Below are 22,195 nucleotides of genomic sequence, written 5' to 3'. Positions count from 1 at the left end.
AATTCCATTATTGGATTTATTGATTTATGTAATAAAGTAGATCGGCAAAAAATTGCAAAATAATTTAAAAACATTCGGTATATATATATATTTTAAAACTTAATCTACTTATAATAATCATTTAATTTTTATTTATTTTAATATTATATATTTTAGTAGCAATAATTTTAATTTGGCAATTCCTATGACTTTAGTGCTTTATGCTACCGTATACTGCGTTTGTTAGATTAATGAAGATTAATTAAATATTTAAATTAATAAAATATTTTATATTAATAATTTTTGGTAATTCATTTCCAATTATGGAATTAAAACGAGAACAAATTCATTGTGAATGATTACAAAATTTTTTTGAAAATCATGTACGTATTTTTCCATGGCGTTCTTCTTGTTTTGTGTTACGTATTCCGTCGTGGTGGACGTAAGTTTTTTTTGTTTTTTATTTAAAATTTTTATTTTTATACTTAAATTTACTGTTTACTTTAGGTTTGATGATTTTTTTGTTTTTAAATATTTAATTTTCTTCATTTTTTCCTTATTTTTCACTTCAAGCATCTGAGACTGAAAATCAGTTATTAAACAAATAGCGATTACTTTGAATTAAATTAACTTTTTTAATTTGTGAAAATTACCATAGAAATCCATTTTAGGTCGTTTGCCTGTCATGTAATTTTTCGTTTGGCATTTGACATTAAGTTGACACTAAAATTTAGGACAACTCTGCCAACGATTTGCGACATTTCTGGCTAGCGGCTAACATTTCGCTATCAGATTTATTTTTTGCCGTTGTTTTTTCTAGATAAATTGCTTTTTTATTATTGAAGCTGTCTGTATTCTATCTCTTATTTTGAATTATTGACAAAATAGTTTTGATAAGTTCATCACTGTTATAGTTTAGCGATGTTTTTTGAGTCGGTTTCCTGAATTGAAACTTTGAATTTAATTTTTGTGTATTTGTTTGCTTAAGTTTTTTAATTTGTCTAAAGCATAACAGTTTCTTTTTGAATTGTAAAAATACTCGTCATAAATGGCTTATTATTTATTAGTTAATGAATTCAGTGGTTTAATGAAGGCAGATTTTTTGTTTATATCAATTTTCTATTAAACATCCTATTATGTTTTAGTTCTCTTATTGACATACGAATTGAAATCTGAAAGCCAACTGTTGTTTTCCTTGTTTTATCCTCTGCGCAAATGAAGAAATTGATCTGAAAGTGTTTAGCAGATGTTAATTTGTTGTTATATTTAAGCTATACTATTTATCTGCTTAGGTGCGCGAGCTTTGTTATTTTCCTTTGTTCTGCTTAATTTTTAATTTCTAATTTCTATACAAATACATGACATTGAAGCGGAAAGAAATGTTATACATGAAGATATGGTGATGTATCACCAAAATGGCACGTTGAATTTAGGAGGCATTGTTTTAGAATTTCTACAATTTTGAAGAATATTTTAATGTTATTTTGTTGAAATTTTCAAAAAGGTTGTGCGCTCAAATTTGTCATTCTGAAGTTTTTTTTTCTTTGTGAATAACCTTTAGTTTTTTTCAAATGGACATTTTTATGTTTTTGGTAATCGAGATTATTTAATGTCGAAGCAGCAGAGCATGCTTTTGAATGTGAATATAATATGTATGTAGTTGATGTGGCAGTTTTGATTGCTATTTAGGTCATTGGGGGGTCTGGTTTGTTTGTTTGTTTTCTTGCAGATTGTTTGTAGTGATTGCAGATTGTTAGAATTAGTTGTATTTAGAATTGCTGTTCATCAGTTCAACAATGGCTTTACAGACTTCACTGAGTAGTGATCGGATTTACACCGAACTGCGAACGTACGTGCACAACAAAGGAAGGCATTTGAAAATGAAGGAGATGTTTGAAAATGATCCGCAGCGTTTTGAAAAATTTCATCTGAAATTGAAGTGCGGCAACGAAGAGGTGCTGTTTGATTATTCGAAAAATTTGATCAACGAAGAATTGTTGGAGAAATTGATGTCGCTGGCAAGAGCGAGGAAGGTGGAGCAGGTACGTCAGGCGATGTTTTCTGGTCAGAAGATTAACATCACCGAAGATCGAGCAGTTTTGCATACAGCGTTGCGAAATCGCAGCAACACGCCGATTTTGGTTGACGGCAAGAACGTGATGGGCGAGGTGAATCGCGTCTTGATGCAAATGAGAACGTTTACCGACAACGTGTTGACTGGAAAATGGCTCGGATGTACTGGCAAGCAGATCACCGACGTGGTCAATATTGGCATCGGCGGTTCAGATTTGGGTCCGCTGATGGTCACCGAAGCGTTGAAAGCTTACCAACGAGGTCCGAACGTCCATTTTGTCAGCAACATCGACGGCACGCATTTGGCGGAGACGTTGAAACGCCTCAACCCCGAGACAACCCTTTTCATCATCGCGTCGAAAACTTTCACCACACAAGAGACGATCACGAACGCCGAATCTGCGAAAGAATGGTTCTTGTCCAATGTTCAAAACCCTGAAGCCGTAGCCAAGCACTTTGTCGCTTTGTCCACCAACGCGAACAAGGTGAAAGAGTTTGGAATCGACCCGGGGAACATGTTCGAATTTTGGGATTGGGTTGGCGGTCGTTATTCGCTTTGGTCAGCAATCGGTCTGTCGATCGCGCTTTTCCTCGGTATGGACGGCTTTGAACAACTGTTGGCCGGTGCTCATTTCATGGATGAGCATTTCCTGCAAGCTCCTTTGGAAAAGAACATGCCAGTCATCATGGCTTTGTTGGGTATTTTGTACATCAACTTTCACGGAGCCGAAACCCACGCGTTGCTGCCCTACGACCAATACTTGCATCGTTTCGCCGCCTATTTCCAACAAGGCGATATGGAAAGCAATGGGAAATCGGTCTCGAAGCATGGACGCCGAGTCGACTACGCGACTGGTCCAGTGGTTTGGGGAGAACCGGGAACCAATGGTCAGCATGCGTTTTATCAGCTTATACACCAAGGAACCCGTCTGATACCGTGTGATTTTATTTTGCCAATCCAGTCGTTGAATCCGATTCGAAACGGATTGCATCATGAAATACTTACGGCCAATTTTTTGGCTCAAACCGAAGCGTTGATGCGAGGCAAAACTGAGGACGAAGTCAAAATGGAATTGAAATCTGCCGGCATGAGTGATGCAGCTATTGGACGTCTCTGTCCGCACAAAGTATTTCAAGGGAATCGACCAAGCAACAGCATCGTCTTGACCAAACTGACTCCATTTACTCTCGGCTTGCTGATCGCTGCTTATGAGCACAAAATCTTTGTCCAAGGTGTCATCTGGGATATCAATTCGTTCGATCAGTGGGGCGTGGAATTGGGAAAACAGTTGGCCAAGGTTATTCAGCCCCAGCTGAAAGGTACCGACACTGTTACTTCACACGACAGTTCCACGAACGGTTTGATCAATTTCATCAAAACGCACAAAGTTTGAACAGTTAGTTTCTTCATCAACTGGAAATGCAATATTTATTAATTGTTTGTTCATCTTGGAGATATACTGTAATGTTTAGTTAATTAATTAGTTTATTCACTTTTTATTCTCTGCTGAACACACACACACACACCCAGAGGTATATGTTCCAATTGATGGCGTAAATGTCATTATAGTAAAGTAATAAATTGAGCAACCGAAACTGTGTTTTATATTTTTTCTGTTGAGTTCAATTTCAATTTTTCATTTTCAACCAACAGCAACTATTCTAACTATATGAAATATATATATATATATATATATATATGAATATTATTTATTTCAGATAATGAAGTTTGTGTTAGTATTTTCAAATGTAGAAAATTTTTATTTAACGGCAAATTTGAAAAAAAAGAAACTTTTAATATAAATAAGGTTATGTAATATATAGTATATATATATATAGCACTTGAAAACATGTATTCATTGCACAGTGAAACAGATCACCGGTCCAGCGTGGCAATATAATCGTCAAAGTTGTAAAAGTGAAGTGAAGAGTACAATTGATATTAATAAACTGACGGTGAGAATCCACATTTGTGGTACAATGGTGCAGCTGGCATTTCCATCTTCGGATTGATAAGGCGCGGCAAAGTCCGGCTTTTTCATTGGAGTAGTCTTGTCCATGATTGGAGGTGGTGTTGTTTTGGTCACTTCAGCTGAAAAAATTTGAACAGTTTGATTTAGGGAAAATTAAAAATGAAATCAAAAATGTAAGTCTAAAAACAATTTTTTTAAAAAAATAATACTTGTTGTCGTCATAATTGTCGTCATAGTTGTCGTCGCTGTTGTTGTGGATGTAGTTTCAACTACTTCGTGCAATTGAGGAGTATGTTCAGTAGTATCAGTTGTTGCAGTGAAGTCAGTCTGTGTTAGCGTATCTTCGACATCTTCTTCAACGGTCTGTGCAACAGTGCTGAGTGTTGTTGTGGATGTTGTCGTTGTTGAGCCGGTCGTAGTTAGCACTGGTCTTTCAAGGGAACACTTGGGATCGTATCGTTCCATGAACAAATCATTCACTCGATAAAGCAAATCGACACTTTCCTCTCCGCAAGATTCCAAAGCGACGTCGGTGATGCAGTTCAGTATGGAACTGAGCTTGAGACATGGATTCGCCTTGGCGCCGAGCACACCAGACCAAATGATGTCATCGTAGGATGCGTCGCAGTTGTCCGCAGTAACAGAGCTGATTGCACTGCCCAGACATTTGCCGTATTTGGTGAAATCACTTTTCAGGGATTCATTGTAGCACAAAAAGGACAAGGTTTCGTAAAATGCGTGCGCATACGGTTCTGGAGTACAGTTCAGCGACGCCAAGCATGTTCGGTACGGTCCAGAGAAAGTGACACACAAGGTGGTCATTGTCTCAGGATTGCCGATGAATGTGATTGGATTCATGTGATGTTTGAACAATTCCGCTTGACAACCGACAAAGCTTTTGTCCTGGGAAGTGGTGCACGCAACTGGCGGTCGTTGTATTTTTCGAATATCCAAAGCGCATTCTGAGCCGAACCAATTTGCATAAGAATTGTACAGCTCGTAGATGAGCTTCAACGACTCGTACGAGCAACGACTGGCAAGACGTCTGGCCATACATTGCAAAGATATACCCAACGCTGGACACTGAGTCCGATTCGCCTCGATCGGATTGCGAAACAGTTGCGCCGTTTCGGCCAACGTCTGATTGAATATTATACAAGAATCATCTTCTTCAATTTCTGTGCGTTCTTGTTCACTGTGATAAAATTCACTCAAACAGCGTGCAATTGGATTGAAACTGGCCGGTTCGAGCATGCAAAATTGCCTCAAAATCTCCTTCAAAGCATCGTGATCTCGCGTACGACACGGCTGTGCTTCTGTACAATTGACAAATTGATCCAACAATTGGCACACATTCGGAGTGATCGATTTGCCATCGAAAACAATTTGATTCAATTGCAAATCTGACCCAACTTTCGATGAACAATCTTCCACATACCGAACGTCGAAATCGATCAAATCGTCGCACTTCGGCTGCACGTACATCTGTGTCACATTTTCCACATCTACATCTGTGGTCATCGATGATTTTGCAGCAGTATCCTGAAAAACAAAAATATTTTCATGAAGATGTTCATTGTCGATCACTTCGTGCAAATTTAAGTTAACGCTCATAATCATTATGATGATTTTCTATTTTACGACAAAAGAACATAATATATATATATATACCTCAGCTACACTGCTGGTACTGCTTTCTCTTGGCAACAGACAATCCACGTCAACGTGTATCATGTAGCTGTTGTACAATTTGTACATAAGATCCGTAGCTTCAGGAGTGCAATTTCGTTTCACAGTTTCTTCAACACACTCGAGCAATTCGGTCAGTGGAATGCAGGATTCAGATTGTTTTGCAAATTTGAAAGATTTGTCGAGCAAATTTTGAGCCAACGCTAAGCATCGTTGATCGGCAGGAGTTTTCAGGTTGTTCGAAAGACATACTGACGGTTCTTTGAAATCGTCAACGGGTATTTCACAAACCGACTGCAACGCATCTCTCAATCCGTCCATGTGACCAACACTGCAAGACTGTTCATCCAAACAACGACTGTACTTGGGCAATTGTTTGCAAATTGATTCAACAATCCAAGGTCCGTCGAACAGCAATATTTCCAGTTGGAATTCTGTAGGCAAATATTCATAGCACGAATAAGGTCCTGTGTCAGTTTCGTTGTTGCACGACACTTTTGCCAATTTCAAACTAGGAACTGAATCATCTGCTACAGCCTGCAATAAAAAGCAACGGTTTATTTTTGTATTTTCGTTCTGTACTAAATTTTTAATTCACTTCATTACATTCAATGTTCATTTATGAATATTAATAACTTGAAAATCATTAATTACAAAAATAAAAACAAAATAAAAAATTTCACGTACTATAGTTTCATTGTCGACAGAGCTGAGGCTGCATTTCGAATCAAAAGAATTCAGATAAGTGTTGTAAAAAAATTGCACATCATCAACTTCTTGAGCTGAACAACGCGTTGCCATTATTGGTATTGAGCAGGAAAAGAAATCCCTTTCAGTTGGGCACATTTTCACAATTGCTTGATGTCTTTCTGATCCAGCGTCGTCGCAAGCTGAAAGCACATGTTCACCGGCTGTGAGACGATCTAAACAAGCGCCCGCGCGTTCAGCTCTTTCACGCTGAACATCGCATGCATTGATGAGCATATTTTTCCAAGCTTCGTCAGTTTCCAGTAAACATGGTCTTTGCAATGTGCAATTTACAAAAGTATCCTTTGCATCACACAGGGCAGGCAAGAGGTGCTTGAAGTCGAGGAAGAATATTTTCACGTTCACATCATGCAATTCAAAATGATAGAAACACGACGGAAATTCAATTCTTTCTTGAAAACTACATCTGTGCATCACGTCAAAGCCTGAACTTATCACTTTGAAATTAGTTCCAATCTGAAATTATAAATTGGAAATTATCAAATTGGACGATATTCTGATCCAACAAAGCGCCCATTTACCTTCATGTCAGATATATGAACGGCGGCAGTTGAGATGCTTTCATTTAATATACACTCGGGCCCGTATGGACGAGCATAAATGCTGTACAAATAGCGAAGAGCTTCGGCTGTTTGTGGTGAGCACTGAGAAGCAACCATCGGCAAAGTGCAAAGGAAAAAAGGTCTACTCCACGGACACTGTTCACGATTTTTGGCCGGCTTTCGTTCAGTTTGACAAATTGACAGCATTTTACCATTTCTGTTCAATTTTGTCAAGCACTGTCCAACAGAGTCCATTTGCTCTCTGTGTGATGTGCAAGATACTGTCAATAAATTCTGCCAACTTTCGTCGTCTGGAAAACGGCACGGCATACTTGTAGTGCAATTTGAAAACGCTTCTAATCGCCTGCACAAAATATTCAAAATATTCGGAGCATCTATAAATACATTTTCTATCTGAATATCTTCAATTTGCAATTGTGAATGACATCCCAATGCATTGATATATTCTTCTATTGTGCACATTTTTCTTGGATCATTTTCTTGCGGATACCAAATAAATTCACGAAGTTTTGCAACTAAATCTTCCTATAAATAAAATAAAATAAATCAATAAATGATTAAACAGTTGTGTGTAAAATAAAATACTTTGGATAATTCTTGCAACAGACTGATTTCTGGCTTAGTTTTGCTTTGGAACGGTTCACGCAAGTGTTCAAAATTTACCACACAGGATGAATCGTACGGATTCATCAACACTTCGTTGATTAAAGATCGAACAAGTTTTACAGCATTTGGACCGCATTTTCGATTGAGCGGTTCTTGGATGCATGAAATGAATTTTGGAAATGCATTCGACAACGCTGCCGGATCATTCCACGTGTTGCGTGGCATTGATAGTACGCATTTGTTGAAGTCAGGTTCAGCGACGAGTGAAAAAGAACATTTAAGCTGATCACGCAACAAATCAGAATCTTCATTTGATCGACAAACCGTCAAACCGACACTGATCAAGCAGCTGGATATTTTACAATTTGAATCATGACTAAACGACTGATTCCAGCACTGGTCGAACATTCGCATTTTTGCACAACTACCATAAAAAACATCATTCAATTCGTCGACAGATTTCAGAACATGAGGTAGACCTTGACCAACGAGATCTTTCAATCGTTCCGTCATACCGTTGAACTGATCAGCGCATCTCGTCACAAGCATCTCTTCATGTTCTGTGCAGTTCACCGGCAAAGCAATGAACGTATCTTTCTCTGCAATGCAAATAAAATTTACATTCATCGATCACTTTCACGCTTTTACTCTTTTTTTTAAATATTAAATTTAATAATAATTTTTCTTTTTATAATTTATTATTTCATTTTCTTACTTTTGGGTGGCTTTTCAATGGGGCAAGATAAATTTACTCCTTTGGCGAAGCTTTGCATGATTAAAAATTGAAAATCAGCACTGTCCACTCCACATTTTCTTTCCACACGTCTGTATGCACAGGCAAGTGCATTATTCGATGCTTGACACAGTTCTGATTCGTCCATGTTGAAAAGCTCGTTAATAGTGAAACTGCTGTTTCGAACGCATTCCACAATGGTATTTGTTTCACTGATTTTTCCCAAACAATCCCTCTGCTGCTTGAAATCAGCAAGTCTTGTTCCACAGACATAATAAAACATATTATGTATGCCACCGTCAATTGCTGGACGGCATTTGGATCCTCTTTTGCATTTGAAAAACTGATTGAAAGCTTTACAAGCCAAATCAATTTCCGAGACATTGTTTATTACAGATACCGGATGTATTCCATATTGACTGAAATCATTCTACAAAAGCAGTACCTACATTAAACAAAACCTAACCCAGTAATTTCAATTTCATTGACATCAAGCCTAGGCTAATTTCAATTTTTTACAAAAAAATTTATATAATGACATGACCATGGACGATTTTCACATTTCACTAATATTTTTATCAATTATTGCGATTTGGCACATTTCTTGACAGGAATTGGAGCAAATATTTCACTGCTAACAAAACTGATTTAAAAACCCATCTGATTGTGTTTTACTTTATTTTACTCTATTTTTAAAAATTTTACTTATCATACTTCTTTATTTTATTATAAAATCTGCATTAATGTCATTTCATAACAAATGTTGGCAGATTGATCTTCAAAAAATGTTCACTTTAAATTTAGATTTTAAAAATGCAGTTTATATTTAATTAAATTGAAAATTTTAAATGCATCTAATTAATTTTAAAATGAAATTATTAAAATGCAAATGCCTCATAATATCTCCGTCTTTTAAAATACAACCTAATTTGATTTGACAATAAATTATAAAAGTTCGCATACTGTGTAAGAAAATATTAATTTACATATAGAAAGTATCTAACTAAAAAAAATATAAAATTTAAATAAGAATTGAATTTGATGTTTCAATTTCAAAATATTTTTTACTTGAAAAATGATTCACTTACCATACAAGCAATGTAAGCTTGCATTTCATCCGGTGAACAACTTTCGCTTGGCAAAGAAATTGTCTCGTCCGTAGATAATGTGCTTATTTGACCATCTACTTGTTCAGCTCGATTGCAAGCCAAAATATCCATAATTTGATCAATTATTTCGTGCAAACGACTTACGTCAGAATCACGATTCTGTGTGCAATATGGAGCTTCACGAGAAGTAGTGCATTTGATGTATTGTTTCGTTGTTTTGCTCAAAGCACAAATGGCAGGCAGTGGATCCCCTCGAATTGGATTCTGTGGTTCGAAATAGCACGGATCTTGAAATTGGATTTTCAAATCAAAATTGTCACAGTTCGATGTTCGATTCAACCACGGATTAGGGTCTCCGCCGCACAGAAGACTTGCTTGTACCAACAATGCTTCACTGATCTTGTCAACGAAGCAGTTGATTGCGTTTTGCTTTAAGACACGTTTAAAGCATCCCATAGTTGATGTGATCTGCCTGCAAAAACCATTCAATGCAAATGAGTCTGCATTTTGTTTCAGTCGATTTGCATCGAGTTGCAAAATCAGCAGCGCATCTTGCAATGCCGGCAAACAATAGACATCTGAATATTCATTCAGTGTTTTGCACAGAGAATTTTTCAAAGAAACTGTCGCCAAATTTGGTGACGTTACTGTTTGAACAAGTTTGTCCAAATTGCAATGATGATCAGATAAAATGTATTCAGTCTCAGTCAGTGCCCGACCGACGATTTCTTCACCCAGCAAAGCACACTGTTGATGATCGTTCACAAGTGCGGTGCATTTCAGCTGCTTGTAAGCGCTCAGCAAAATTTGGCAGGGAAATTTTGAAGAATCAAACTTGGGAACTGATTTTGAAAGCAGATTAAAATCACAAGCTTTCGTCTGAGTCCAGCAGTCTGCATTTGCAGAGTCTTCTACCATTGGCAAAAGCAATTCGCACGCATAAGTATAAAGCAGCGAATCTTGTGCATTTGTCCCATTGACGCAGTTCTTGTAAGCTTCACTGTTCAACATGTCGTCACATTCTACCAGCAGGTCGTAATTTGAACAAGCCGCTATCAACAAGTGACGTTCATTTTCATCAGCAAAAAGCAGCTTATTTGGCTCAAAAGCTGAAAGTTTAGCATCAATGTCAGTTCGCAAGCTTAAACAACGCTGCACATTCTCCAATTGCTCTGCTGTACATTGATTTGATGCCCGTTTTGCTCTTTGTTGCCATTCTAAATTTGAATCTAAATCCAAAAATAAGATTATTTTTTATAGAAAACCAGTCAAATCACAGAAGCCAACTTTTGAAATATTCCTATTGTATAAAATTTATTTTATGTATAAAAAGCAATTGCTATTGTGGAATGTTATCAAAGCAGTGCCTACACATTGTTATGAATTGAATTTTTCATGAAAATTCTCACCAGACCAGTGAACTTTGTTAACTTAATGTGCACATCATGAAAAAGATGTTCAATTTAAAAAAATGCAATTACAAATTCTTTGAGCATTTGAAATATGCTCTTCAGTTCCTGGTACTCTTTTTCTTTTATGGCACTTTAACACAAAATTGCTTTTTCACAACACATAAAAATGAATCGATGTTCTATTCACATACATATGAACCGTTCATTCTTTTCTTCTTTACTCAAAATAATAAAAAATACCAAAAATTTTTAATGGAAATTTTCAACTAGGCAAATTGAAAAACTGTATGAACTTTATAATTTCTTTAAATCACAAAATTCTCACAATTATTTTTTACAAAAAAAAAGAAATACGTAATTCAAGACAAACTTTATTTTACAAATACGAGTAAAATATAATGTGTGCCTTTAAATCGACTAGATGAGAATATGCACTGCTAAGAAAAAATAACTGATGCGACAGAAATTTTTACTATCGTTCCTATATACCTGAAATTGCTTATACCAAAAGTACAGTAGTCCATTGAAATAAAAATATTTCCTAATCGAATATATATAAATGTAACTTGTCTTAAATGCAATAAAAATTCAAAAAGAAACAATTTTTTAAATTCATAACTAAAATTTAATGAATTATTTATCAATTCAATAGTGAAACTTTTTCCATTGATCAGAAAATATGCATAAAAAATAATTTGCAAATCTTGTTTTCTTTTATTGAAAAAATAATAAATAGGTCTACTGAAACAGGGAGAAAATTTGTGTGAAACATGTTTATACAGTCTGAGCATTTTCTTTTCATCAGAAAATGCGAACACTTGCAAGCAAGTAAAGTAGTTTGGTTATTATTTATTATATCGTTGTTGTTGCTGTTGCTTGTTGTTTTTGTTGTAAAAATTTTCTTAACCGTTCACTGTGCAAGTAATTCTGGTTTCTAATAATGAAAATAGGTTTTTCCAATTATCAAACTCATTGTCAGAAATTTTTTCATAATTTTACACGCCTTCGATACTGTAATAAATTACAAAAACAATATTGCAAACATTTTTTTAATTTTTTAAATATACAAATTATTATTATTTGAAATTTGATGAAACTGCACAAAAAACTGTTGAATTATTTTATCAGTACGGAAGTTGTTGACATATCAATTTATTGCTTGTTAAAATTAAAATAATAAACATGAAACGATATTGGGGTTAAGCAAAACTAGAAAATTAACTCTTAGCTTGAAAAAACAGTATTTTTTTTGAAAGAGTCTACTGGTTAAAATAATTGCATGAACTGAATTATAAATTACAATCATCATGCATAATTCAAAGTGTAATATAAGAATTTTCGATAAGAACATAATCATATTTTTCTTTTTTAAATTTAAAATCAGATGTTAGGTGCAAAACTGTACTTGTGGAAATATCAAAGTAAAAATCAAGTAGAAATTATTGAAAAACAAAAATGAATCATCAATACCTGCACGTCAAACCATACACTAATAAATAATTTATAAATAAAATTTGACTTTGATCTTCTTTTGGAAATATCAAAGTAAAGTTAACATCAAAAATGAGTATAATTTTTTGCCATAGTTTTAATCGATGAATGTGAACAAGAAAATTAGTAAAATTAAAAGAAAGAAATTGTAAATTAAAAAATGTGCAATTGAATAAAAAGTTCACATATGGGATGATAAACTTTTTTGACACTTTCAAAATTGCATGTATATTATTATGCATATGTATGTCTGTATCTGTATCTGTATCTGCATCTGCATCTGTACTGTACTTGTGTCTATGTAGGCGATGAGTTTAAGTTGTTCTGAAAACATCTACGCTCGAATGGAAACTGTCAAGTTGGAAAATACGTCATTAAATAGGTTAATTTTAAATGCTTGAAAATTACTTTGTTAGAAATAAAGAAGTCGATCATGCTTAAAGTGAAACATTTCTTTTAAAATTGTACAAAATAAATACGAAAAGAATTGTTCTTGAACTTGTCCCTTCTACATTCGTTAATGCTGTTGATGTTGTTGCTTATGGTGCAAAGTAAACTGTTCAGTCAACACAAACATATTATAATTTATTATACATCTTTGGGTGAATAAAAATTACAATGACACTTTAATTTCTAAATTTAAAAGCAAAATTCAAAATGCCTTTATCTCAAATGATAACAATACAATCGTTTACAAAAATAAATTATTATTTTTATTTATTATTACCTTTCGTTTAACTATTTACAAAAAAAAGAAGAAGAAGATGTATGATACAGTAATGCATTAAAATACAGCAAGTTAACGAGAGTTCATCAGCAAAAAATTTGATGAAAAATGTGAAATAATAAAATGCAGAATTGAAAGTGAACCAACCATTCGTGCATGGTGAAATGACGAACGCTTCTGACCTGTATAAATTGAAAAAGGCGTGGCATGAAGGAAATTATGACTCAGAGAAATTTCTTAGCATGAAAATTTATAATGATGGGAATGTTTTTTTTCTAAATTTATGTTCATCATTTGAAAGAAAAAGAAAGAGAAAAAATTCCTTAAACCTGAAGCATTTAATGTTGTAAAAAATATTTGACCAGAAAGTTGGTTGACTAGGCTAAGAAGCTTTTGTTAAAGGTTAGCTAAATGTTAGAAGTTGTTAAATTATTTGTGTAGGGATAAAATTGAACCAAAAAAAGCAAAAGATGTGGATCTGAATAATGGTTAGTCTTCTTTTTTGCCTTGATCATCAAACAATTAGAATAGAAAAGATCGTTTTGATAAATGGTATAGTTGGAAAAGATGATTCGGTGGCCAGTGGCCAAACTGGGTGGGGTTAAAGAACTGACATCCACAAGGAAATGTCCACAGCTGAAAGACGCGTCCTGGAATTACTAAAACGTTATAATTATTCAAGGATATTTATCAACCTTGACCTGAAACACAACCCACCACGTCCATCACAACGCTAATGTGAAGAAGAATCACCGAAACTTCATCAACTAACAAATGCAAATTTCATCATCCAATTATTATTATTGTAGAACATTTCAATAACAAAAAGTTTTCTTTGTCAATTAAAAAAACCATAAAAAAATTATTAGCATCCACCGACAAATTTTTGTTTAAAATATTAATTTTTACGTGTGTGTTGTCAGTGTAAAATTGTGCAACGAAATAACAATTTTAAAATCACTCAATACATATACATGTATATGCATCAGTATCAGTGGATAATCTTTTTTTTTTTAATTTTAGAAATAATTAATAACTTACCAAACAATGTCGAACAGACGATTGTCAGTTGTAAGATGAGTTGAAAAAATGAAAACCATATTTTGAACATTATTTTATTTCAAATTAAGAAAGAAATGGAGAATGAAAAAAAATTGCTTTTTTTCTATTCTCTCTGATGAAATCAGTGATCTTGGATAAATGAAGATGGATCAGCAGCAGTTTAGCCGAGCAGCTTCCGGTGAAGAAGAATAAAAATACTAATAATATTAATAATAATATTTTATTCTGCTTGTTATTTTTTGTTGTTCTCTTTTATTTCACTTTAGCTGCACTGATCGACAACAAAAGTTTTAAAATGTTACCACCAACCATCTCTCGTTCAAGCCAGCCAGCCACCTCTGCTATTTTCTATTCGTCAGTGGTCGACATGAAAAACAGGACAAAAGCCTACTGGCTATATACCCTTTTGCCGGTGACACACACATTACAACGTTACAAAAACCTGTTTCATTTTACAATCTTCTTCCAACGTTGAATAATTTTCAACAACTATTCCATTTATACAAATATATATATATATATATATATATATATATATATATATCGTATTTATATTCTTATTTTCTGAACGCGCTATCTAATTCTTCATTATTATCAATAATTACTATTATTTTTTAAATAATCTTTTTGTTTTACTTCATCCTATGTTTTTTTCTCTTATTCGCATTGCTTGAAAGTCTGTGTTGAGTTATAATTTAATTTATATTATTTCCTCAAATCAAAACGCTCAAACAAATGTTCTTCTTTTTCTTATACCATTTTTCATTCATTCAACATCAGTTTAACTGTATTATTGCGCTCCATCTAAATTCATACATCAACTAACCTGAACATCATTAAAAATAAAAATAACCATGACATCTTTATTCGAAAAAATAATATCATTTTTCAATTCACATTGCACAATGCTGTGCTCATAAATAAAACAGACACGTAACTTATTCGTTATACTGCTTAATTTAAAAAATTTCAATGATATGTTTTATTTTATTCAAGAACATAACATCTAATACGCACCATATGTGTATGTGTATGTGTACAGACATACATATACAGAGCAAAATTAAAAAAAGAAATATATGCACTTTTCAGATGTGGGTACCTGAATTTCCAACATTTTATGTTTGATAAGGATAATGTATCATTTCCTTCTGTGCTACTGAAACGATATACATATATACATACATATATATATGCGACAGAGGTAAGTTTGTTTCAATAATTTAAACGATATGCATTGTTTCTGCCCAAATTCAAAACGCATAACGATTGCGAATATCCTCCAATTTTTTCATTATCTAAAAAAATGAATGAATAAAAATGACAATTTTGCCAAAGGCATTTTAAAGTATCATCTAAAAAAAGACTGTTAACCTCAGATGGAACCCGATCCAATTCGTTGGAAATTTCTTTTTGCTTGCCATATTCCAACAGGCAGTATTGTTCGCATAAATCTCCATCAATGACACCCTGTTCAAATAATTGAAAATTTAAAATAAAAAAAAACAGCTTTAACAACATCCGACATGAATGGAAAAATACTTTGACTGGAGCATAAAAAGATCGATAAGCAAGGTGATCACGTCCGCACAAAGGAGGATATTCAGTACGCAAATGCATTTCCAAATGTTGAAAAAATTCATAATCCTAAAATACCAGCAATAATGGAAAAATAAAAATTGCTCACTTCTGCACTGATGTAACCTCTTTAGATGAAAATGGCACCAAAGCGCCAATCATTCCTGACATTGTTGAATAGACCAATGATTCTGAGCTTCCAGGTATCAACATTGCCTTTTGCAAACAAGTGACACATTCGCCAACGTAAAACGTAGCAACCATCTCACACTACACGTACATATACATATATATTAATTTATTTAAAGCAAGAGTTTTCCATATGAAAAAAGAAACAAAACAAGTCGACAACCTTTTGAGAAGCACCATTCAAAATGCCTTTATCCCACAATGCACGAATTCCCGTCGGATCTTCTTGAACATCATCAGTGCAATCGGACGGAAGTCGCAACTATAAAGCAATTTTATTTTTAAAAAAAATCAACAAAAGTAAAATAAAATAATACAATTGATATGTTTCCAAATTTATCCCCAACCGCTACAGTGTCGTAATCGAGTATGCACATTGCGCTGCAAAATCGTTGATGCGTGTCATCGGCAAAGACGACCAGTTGATTCTCTATTGGCTTGTAGCGATAAAAAAATACAGATTCTTGCACATCTCCAACAAATATCCGATGACCCATGGTTAAAATGTGCGTTATCAAATTTGGCATGTGCTGAAAAGAAATAAATAAAGTAACAAGTACAAAAAAATATCATCCCATCATATAAGTATATTTAATTCATTTTCACCTTATTTTCACATTTTCGTAAAAGTTTCTTTTTTCCCAAATCATAAATTCGAAGCATTTTTCCAGCCGATGCAAGCAGTCGACCACGAAAGCTGGCCAATGCAGTAACCGCCTAAATTGAAATTAGCCAACATTTTCACCAAAAAATGAAATTATTGAAAAATCAAAAATTCCAATAAAAATCCGTTAATCACTTCGTCAACAGTTGTTCGGTGCATCATTTCCAATCGATCGCCCAGAGCAGAAATCGTGTACGTATAAATGAATCCACTTTCCACTTTTCTTGGCCTAAGATTGTAATTCACTGCCCCTCCGACAAGCAACAACGGCGCTTCTGGGTGACAAGCAAACTGCACCAAAGCCATGCTGTACAAAAAGCCAAAAGTAATAATAAAAAAAATATACAGCGCATTTTTCGTTTCGTACCAAAATGCTGCTTCGTTTTGTTCGAGCTCAACTTTGAACAAATTATGCCCATCAGATGCACTCAAAACATTAATAACCGATGCCCAGGTACCGTTTCCAGCACGAGGAGTGCCAAACTGAACCTCGGGTAAATCTTCTTCCAAAAATGCTTGGGACATTTCAGCCGCAATTTCTTTCTCATCTTCGCCAGCTAATTCGATCATTTCCTATATTTATTTGTATAAATAAATAAAATCAAATCAAATGCAATCAAAAAAAAATTTACTTTGGCTAAAATTTCTCGTCGCTTCATCTTCGTCTGCGTGGTTAATGAATTGTGATCGGTTTCGACTGTTATTATATTGCCAGTTTCTGGGTGGAAAACAAAACGCCTCGGCGTGTGCGATAATTGAAATGAAGAATAATTGAATATTGTGCCAAGATTTTCAATAGCCAAAATTCTGAATTTACATATTTTTTTCTTGAAAATAATTTCTACTATTTCAACAGATCATCTCACCGTAAACTGTTGCCAGCAATAGCGACCACCCCTTCGGGACACTGATCAGAGGCAAAATTGGACGCATATTCCAGAGGTATGTAGCTGAGCGGCGTGAGGTGGTATCGAGTTTGATACTTGTACAACAGCCATGCACGACTAGACATGGCAATAATCTGGAAAAAAATTGGTCGATTTAAAAAGAGAAACGTTCAATTGCACTGAATTCATTACAGCAATGTTGTCGTGCATTTTCACTTTGAACAATTTCACCGGTTTCATTCCAAGATATCGTGTACGAGTGTCTTGCAATTCTCCAGTGACTGAATCGAGCACAGTGCGCAACAACACTCCATTCTAAAAAAATGGATTTTTTAAATTTTCATTGAATAATATGAAATTGTAATTTTTTTTAATAAATAAACAGTAAATTTGTTCACTTCTAATCCAATGTTAAGAAATAGTGTCGACTCCATGGTATCGCCACCGACCGCCGCAATGCACAACGACTGTGCCATTGCTGGTAAAGATTGCATGTTCAGTGGAGTCAAACAGTCGGATGGATCCAGGGAAATTACACGCACCGTTCGATCGGTCAAAGCTACTGCCAAAAATCGACATCTTATCTCTCCAGGAGGAATATCCGCCAAAGCCATCGCCACTACATCGCAGGGCATTTCTTTTCGTTCAGTATATTCATTCAACTGACCACCCTAGAAAAGAAAAATTAATAATAACAGAAAATGAAAAGCAAAATCTGAAATGAATTATTTATTTATTGCCCAACACAAACCTCATCCAATTCGAAATAGACAATTTCACCCCCGTTGAGGGCGATCAACACCTGCCTACAGTTGACCGCACAATTGGTGATCACTCTTCGGCCTGGTACTTTCCATTCGTTCACTCTACGATCGCAACGAATATGGCGAATTCCTTCTGGATAAATCTGAACATCAACAACCCCCAAAACAACTATTATTTATATACATTGAATATGGAGTTTAAAATTATAATAAAACACCTGAAGCAAAGAATCATTGCCCAACAATGAACAAGATAATGTCGGTGTGGTGCCCAAAAAACCCGAATCGGTCACTTCTTCAACCGTTTCTCCAATGGATAATACGAGAGTAGCGTTGACAAACGAAACGACAATGTATGCATCATATTCGGCATCTTGATGTTTCTTTACTGTCCAAACTGCATTTGGATTTCCCGGCAATTCTGATATCGCCATTTCAGTGACCTATACACAAAATAAATATGTAAATATCTGATGTTAAAACAACAATCAAACTGCACCTCCAAACCGTGTCTGAGAACTTTGATCGACGATCTTGGCCCTCGACCACAAGCCGCATACAATTGGGGTGTATCTTCGTAAACGATGTCCGCTACCTGAACAAATCGTTGCTGCTGTTGAATTATTCTCAACGAAAATATTGTTCATATATGTTCATACCTCGAAACTCATGATCGGCGACAGCGAAAGAAGTTCATCGACTTGAATCAAATTTTGCAATCCTCTTGGAGCGAAGAAAAACGTATCCCCTTCATCCAAAGGCATCAACGATGAAAATTCAGTCTCATCATCATTGTCACCCAATTTTGCAATTTGATATAAATTGCTGAAACAAAACACAAATCAAATTTATACAATAATGCAACCAAAAAATTCAATCATCATAAAATTGACCAACTCTTCATTTTTTTTTAAATATTTAATAAAATATCCAAACTACTTTTGTACTCACTGATTTCCAAATTCTGACGCTACAAACAGAAATCCTGACTTCAGCATGCATATTGAATTTGCCACTGGTAGAGTATCGAAATATTTTATTTTAATTTCCGTAACCTAAATATCACGTCAAACAAATGAGAAAGAATAATTATTAACAAACAAAATATTACTTACAATATCATCAAACACTTCCAAAGTGACCTTGAAAATGTCACCTTGTTCAGTTTGCAAAAGAAAGAAAAATGCATTCTAAATTTCCAATATATAACACTTAATAATTGAATATTCACAAATTTATACAACAATTTCACCTTCATTTTGTGAGAAACGCTGCAAACCACTAATATTCCTCTATCTGGGTCTTCCAAGTCGTTCTGAGAAGAAAAATAAATAAGATAAATAGTAAAACTGAAAAATAGATATAAATTTGCATATACTCTTCTGCGTGGAATAGGACAACGAACATCCAATTGTTCGCCAAGATTTTTATAAATAATGTAATTTTCACAGCACAATATCACTCCACTTGGACCTTCAGAGCCGCCAGGAACTGAAAATATTTTTTCGTTGGAAGAACAGATGTTTTTTTTAAATATAAACTTGTAAACCTGCGATTAAATGATTGGCAAAATAATCAAGTGGCTCTGCATATTTTCTGACTACATGATTCAATCCAAGATCGAGTTCGTAAAATGTTAAAGTTTGAATGGCCTTCCCAACTTCAGTATTCACAGAATCTATTTCCTAAAAACGACGATTTCAAATTCATATGTTATGACATAAAATTCAAAAACCATTAAAAATATTTTTCTTATTCACATAACTTGACTATTACTAATAACATGCACATTAGTACGAAAAAAATTCCTTAATTTCGAATAATCACTTTTAATTTTCATTTAATGAATAATTTCATTTTTTTAAACAATAGTACTTTGGAAAAGTTTTAACAAAAATTAATTACGAGATTTATATTCAGCCAATATAAGATTCTGGTTAAAATATTACCAGAAAATTTCAAAAATACTGCGCGCAATTATACGTACTTCGTAGTCCACTTCCAGACAAGCAAACAGTGGATTTTCAAAGCCGACGTCAACACCCACAATCTGGAAACAAATACTTTGACTTTTGTGAGCTTCCAATGGGGAGCTGATTGTCAACCTGGCAGCCGAATCTCTATTCATGATGTAGACAAGTTTCTGCTTTTCCGTTGCACCTAAATTCCAAGTGTTTGTACTGACAAAGCATTGCAATAAAAACTACACTACCGATCATAATTGCTCTTCCTTTTGGATCGACAGTCAAATATTGACCGGGAACAATTCTTCTACAGCCACTTTTTCCAAATGTTTCTTGATGTACTTTTGTAAAAATATTCTTATCGGGAATATATTCCAAAATAACTATACGCCCAGAGTCCGATCCGACCACAATATAATCTAAACATAACAAACCATTGATTTCGTTAAAAGGTAGTAAACTGTGAAGTTTTAAATAAACTAATAACACAAATGTTGCTCAAGTTTTATAGAAAAATTAAAACTTTTAAAAATAATACTTATAAACTCGAAATTTTTTTATTCACAATAATTAGTGATCTCAACAATAAAAAATACCTTTGCTTGAGCCTGTCAAACGGAAACTTGATAAAGACCGAATGATTCCAAAGCATTCGTGACTGATTATAACGCTCAACTTTCCTGTCATAGGATCCGGCTTAAGAAGTTCTAAAAGATGGCCCCGAGAAACGCAAATTTCTTGTAACTTCACGCCAGAAAAATTTCCACTGATAGCATTATAAATTGAAGTTGGTTTTTGCAATGTAATGTTGTACAAATGCATGTTAAACTAAAACAGGAGAAACCATTTATTATTATATTAAAAACTGCTCATTGATTAGTCATAAAATATCAACCAAGACCAATAATAATAAAGCGTTTAAATATTACAACGCACTAACTACAAAAGTCTTAAATCACAATAAGAAAAGACGATACAATGTTAATTTTTAGCATACTGTAGTTTTAGTTTTCAAGTATGCATGAAATAAAAGTGCAATATGCGTCTAAAAAAATTAAATTTTAAAAATATTTATGCTTAAGAAAAATGAAAAGCATATTCAAATAATTTGTTTGTGAAGTTTATTTTAAATATATTGAACGGCTGTTTTTACTTTTTTATACGCAAAATTAATTATAAAAATAGTGCTTATTTCTAGTAAAAAATAATATTTGCAATATTTCTGTTAAAGATTTTGAATTATACTTTTCTTATTATCATCTACTTACATTTTTATCTTATTATTTATTTTATCTATGAAATTCTGTTTATCAGTTTAAGTTTTACGGTGCAAACTATTTGATCTTGATTATCCTTACCAAAAATTGCGTATTTATTTGTTAATATATTTTTTGGTTCAAATTTGAATTTTCAAGTAATGCTTTATTGGATTTTATATTTTTTAAAAATATATTTGTTATTAGTTAATTTAATTTTAATTATATTTTAGAAACCCCACTAAATTATATTACTAATTGAGATGCTGTTTGATGATTTGAAAGATGAAACAGAGTTGTTTGAAGATGTCAATTTTCTCGAGTTGTTATGCCCTATTGATTCGAAACTCAATTGTACGAAGAAAGAATTGGTAGGTGTTGGCAATTTATTTGGTATATTCATTTTATCCATAACAGTTGTAAGAGAAAATTTGGTTATTTGTAAATTCAAAAATTCTTTTCTAGGATTGTCAGAGCAGTTTGTTGCAAAATAAGCTTTGGAATGTGAGACTGAAGCTTAAATGTTTAAAACTTTGGAAAACGAAAAGGTTCACCATTTTTGGCTTCGATCAAAGTAAATGAACATCATACTTTATTTGAATTTCATTATTATTAATTATTGATTAATTTAGATAAGCATGAATTTAAAGGCGGTTGCAAAATAGCAGACCTTGTAAGGCATAATCAAAATTTGAAAAAAGAGATTGT

General features: G+C 33.8%; 3 protein-coding genes across 3 annotated transcripts; 1 reads left to right on the top strand and 2 right to left on the bottom strand.

The window, feature by feature from the left end:
* Positions 1–360: 360 nt before the first annotated feature.
* Positions 361–4,065, top strand: Tsp_05145 (glucose-6-phosphate isomerase). Its single transcript, XM_003369687.1, has 4 exons — positions 361–421; positions 1,753–3,440; positions 3,772–3,789; positions 3,892–4,065. The coding sequence occupies exons 1-4, from the start codon at positions 361–363 to the stop codon at positions 4,063–4,065; spliced, it is 1,941 nt and encodes a 646-aa protein (XP_003369735.1).
* Positions 4,066–4,135: 70 nt separating this feature from the next.
* Positions 4,136–10,709, bottom strand: Tsp_05144 (hypothetical protein). Its single transcript, XM_003369686.1, has 9 exons — positions 10,652–10,709; positions 9,473–10,602; positions 8,367–8,814; positions 7,709–8,250; positions 7,004–7,438; positions 6,402–6,938; positions 5,697–6,251; positions 4,299–5,567; positions 4,136–4,144 (listed from the first exon to the last, which is right to left on the bottom strand). The coding sequence occupies exons 1-9, from the start codon at positions 10,707–10,709 to the stop codon at positions 4,136–4,138; spliced, it is 4,983 nt and encodes a 1,660-aa protein (XP_003369734.1).
* Positions 10,710–15,438: 4,729 nt separating this feature from the next.
* Tsp_05143 (splicing factor 3B subunit 3) lies at positions 15,439–21,890 on the bottom strand. Its single transcript, XM_003369685.1, has 27 exons — positions 21,780–21,890; positions 21,229–21,276; positions 20,828–21,059; positions 20,480–20,650; positions 20,255–20,427; positions 19,817–19,952; positions 19,646–19,758; positions 19,547–19,582; positions 19,383–19,457; positions 19,246–19,322; positions 18,927–19,092; positions 18,767–18,862; positions 18,548–18,710; positions 18,255–18,436; positions 17,887–18,174; positions 17,672–17,818; positions 17,483–17,637; positions 17,249–17,423; positions 16,963–17,189; positions 16,752–16,923; positions 16,559–16,669; positions 16,300–16,482; positions 16,116–16,214; positions 15,890–16,033; positions 15,728–15,832; positions 15,560–15,655; positions 15,439–15,483 (listed from the first exon to the last, which is right to left on the bottom strand). The coding sequence occupies exons 1-27, from the start codon at positions 21,888–21,890 to the stop codon at positions 15,439–15,441; spliced, it is 3,726 nt and encodes a 1,241-aa protein (XP_003369733.1).
* Positions 21,891–22,195: the final 305 nt, after the last annotated feature.

Source organism: Trichinella spiralis (genome assembly GCF_000181795.1).
Source record: "Trichinella spiralis strain ISS 195 chromosome Unknown Scfld1557, whole genome shotgun sequence".
NCBI lineage: Eukaryota > Metazoa > Nematoda > Enoplea > Trichinellida > Trichinellidae > Trichinella > Trichinella spiralis.
This window is presented reverse-complemented; position numbering and strand designations above follow the sequence as displayed.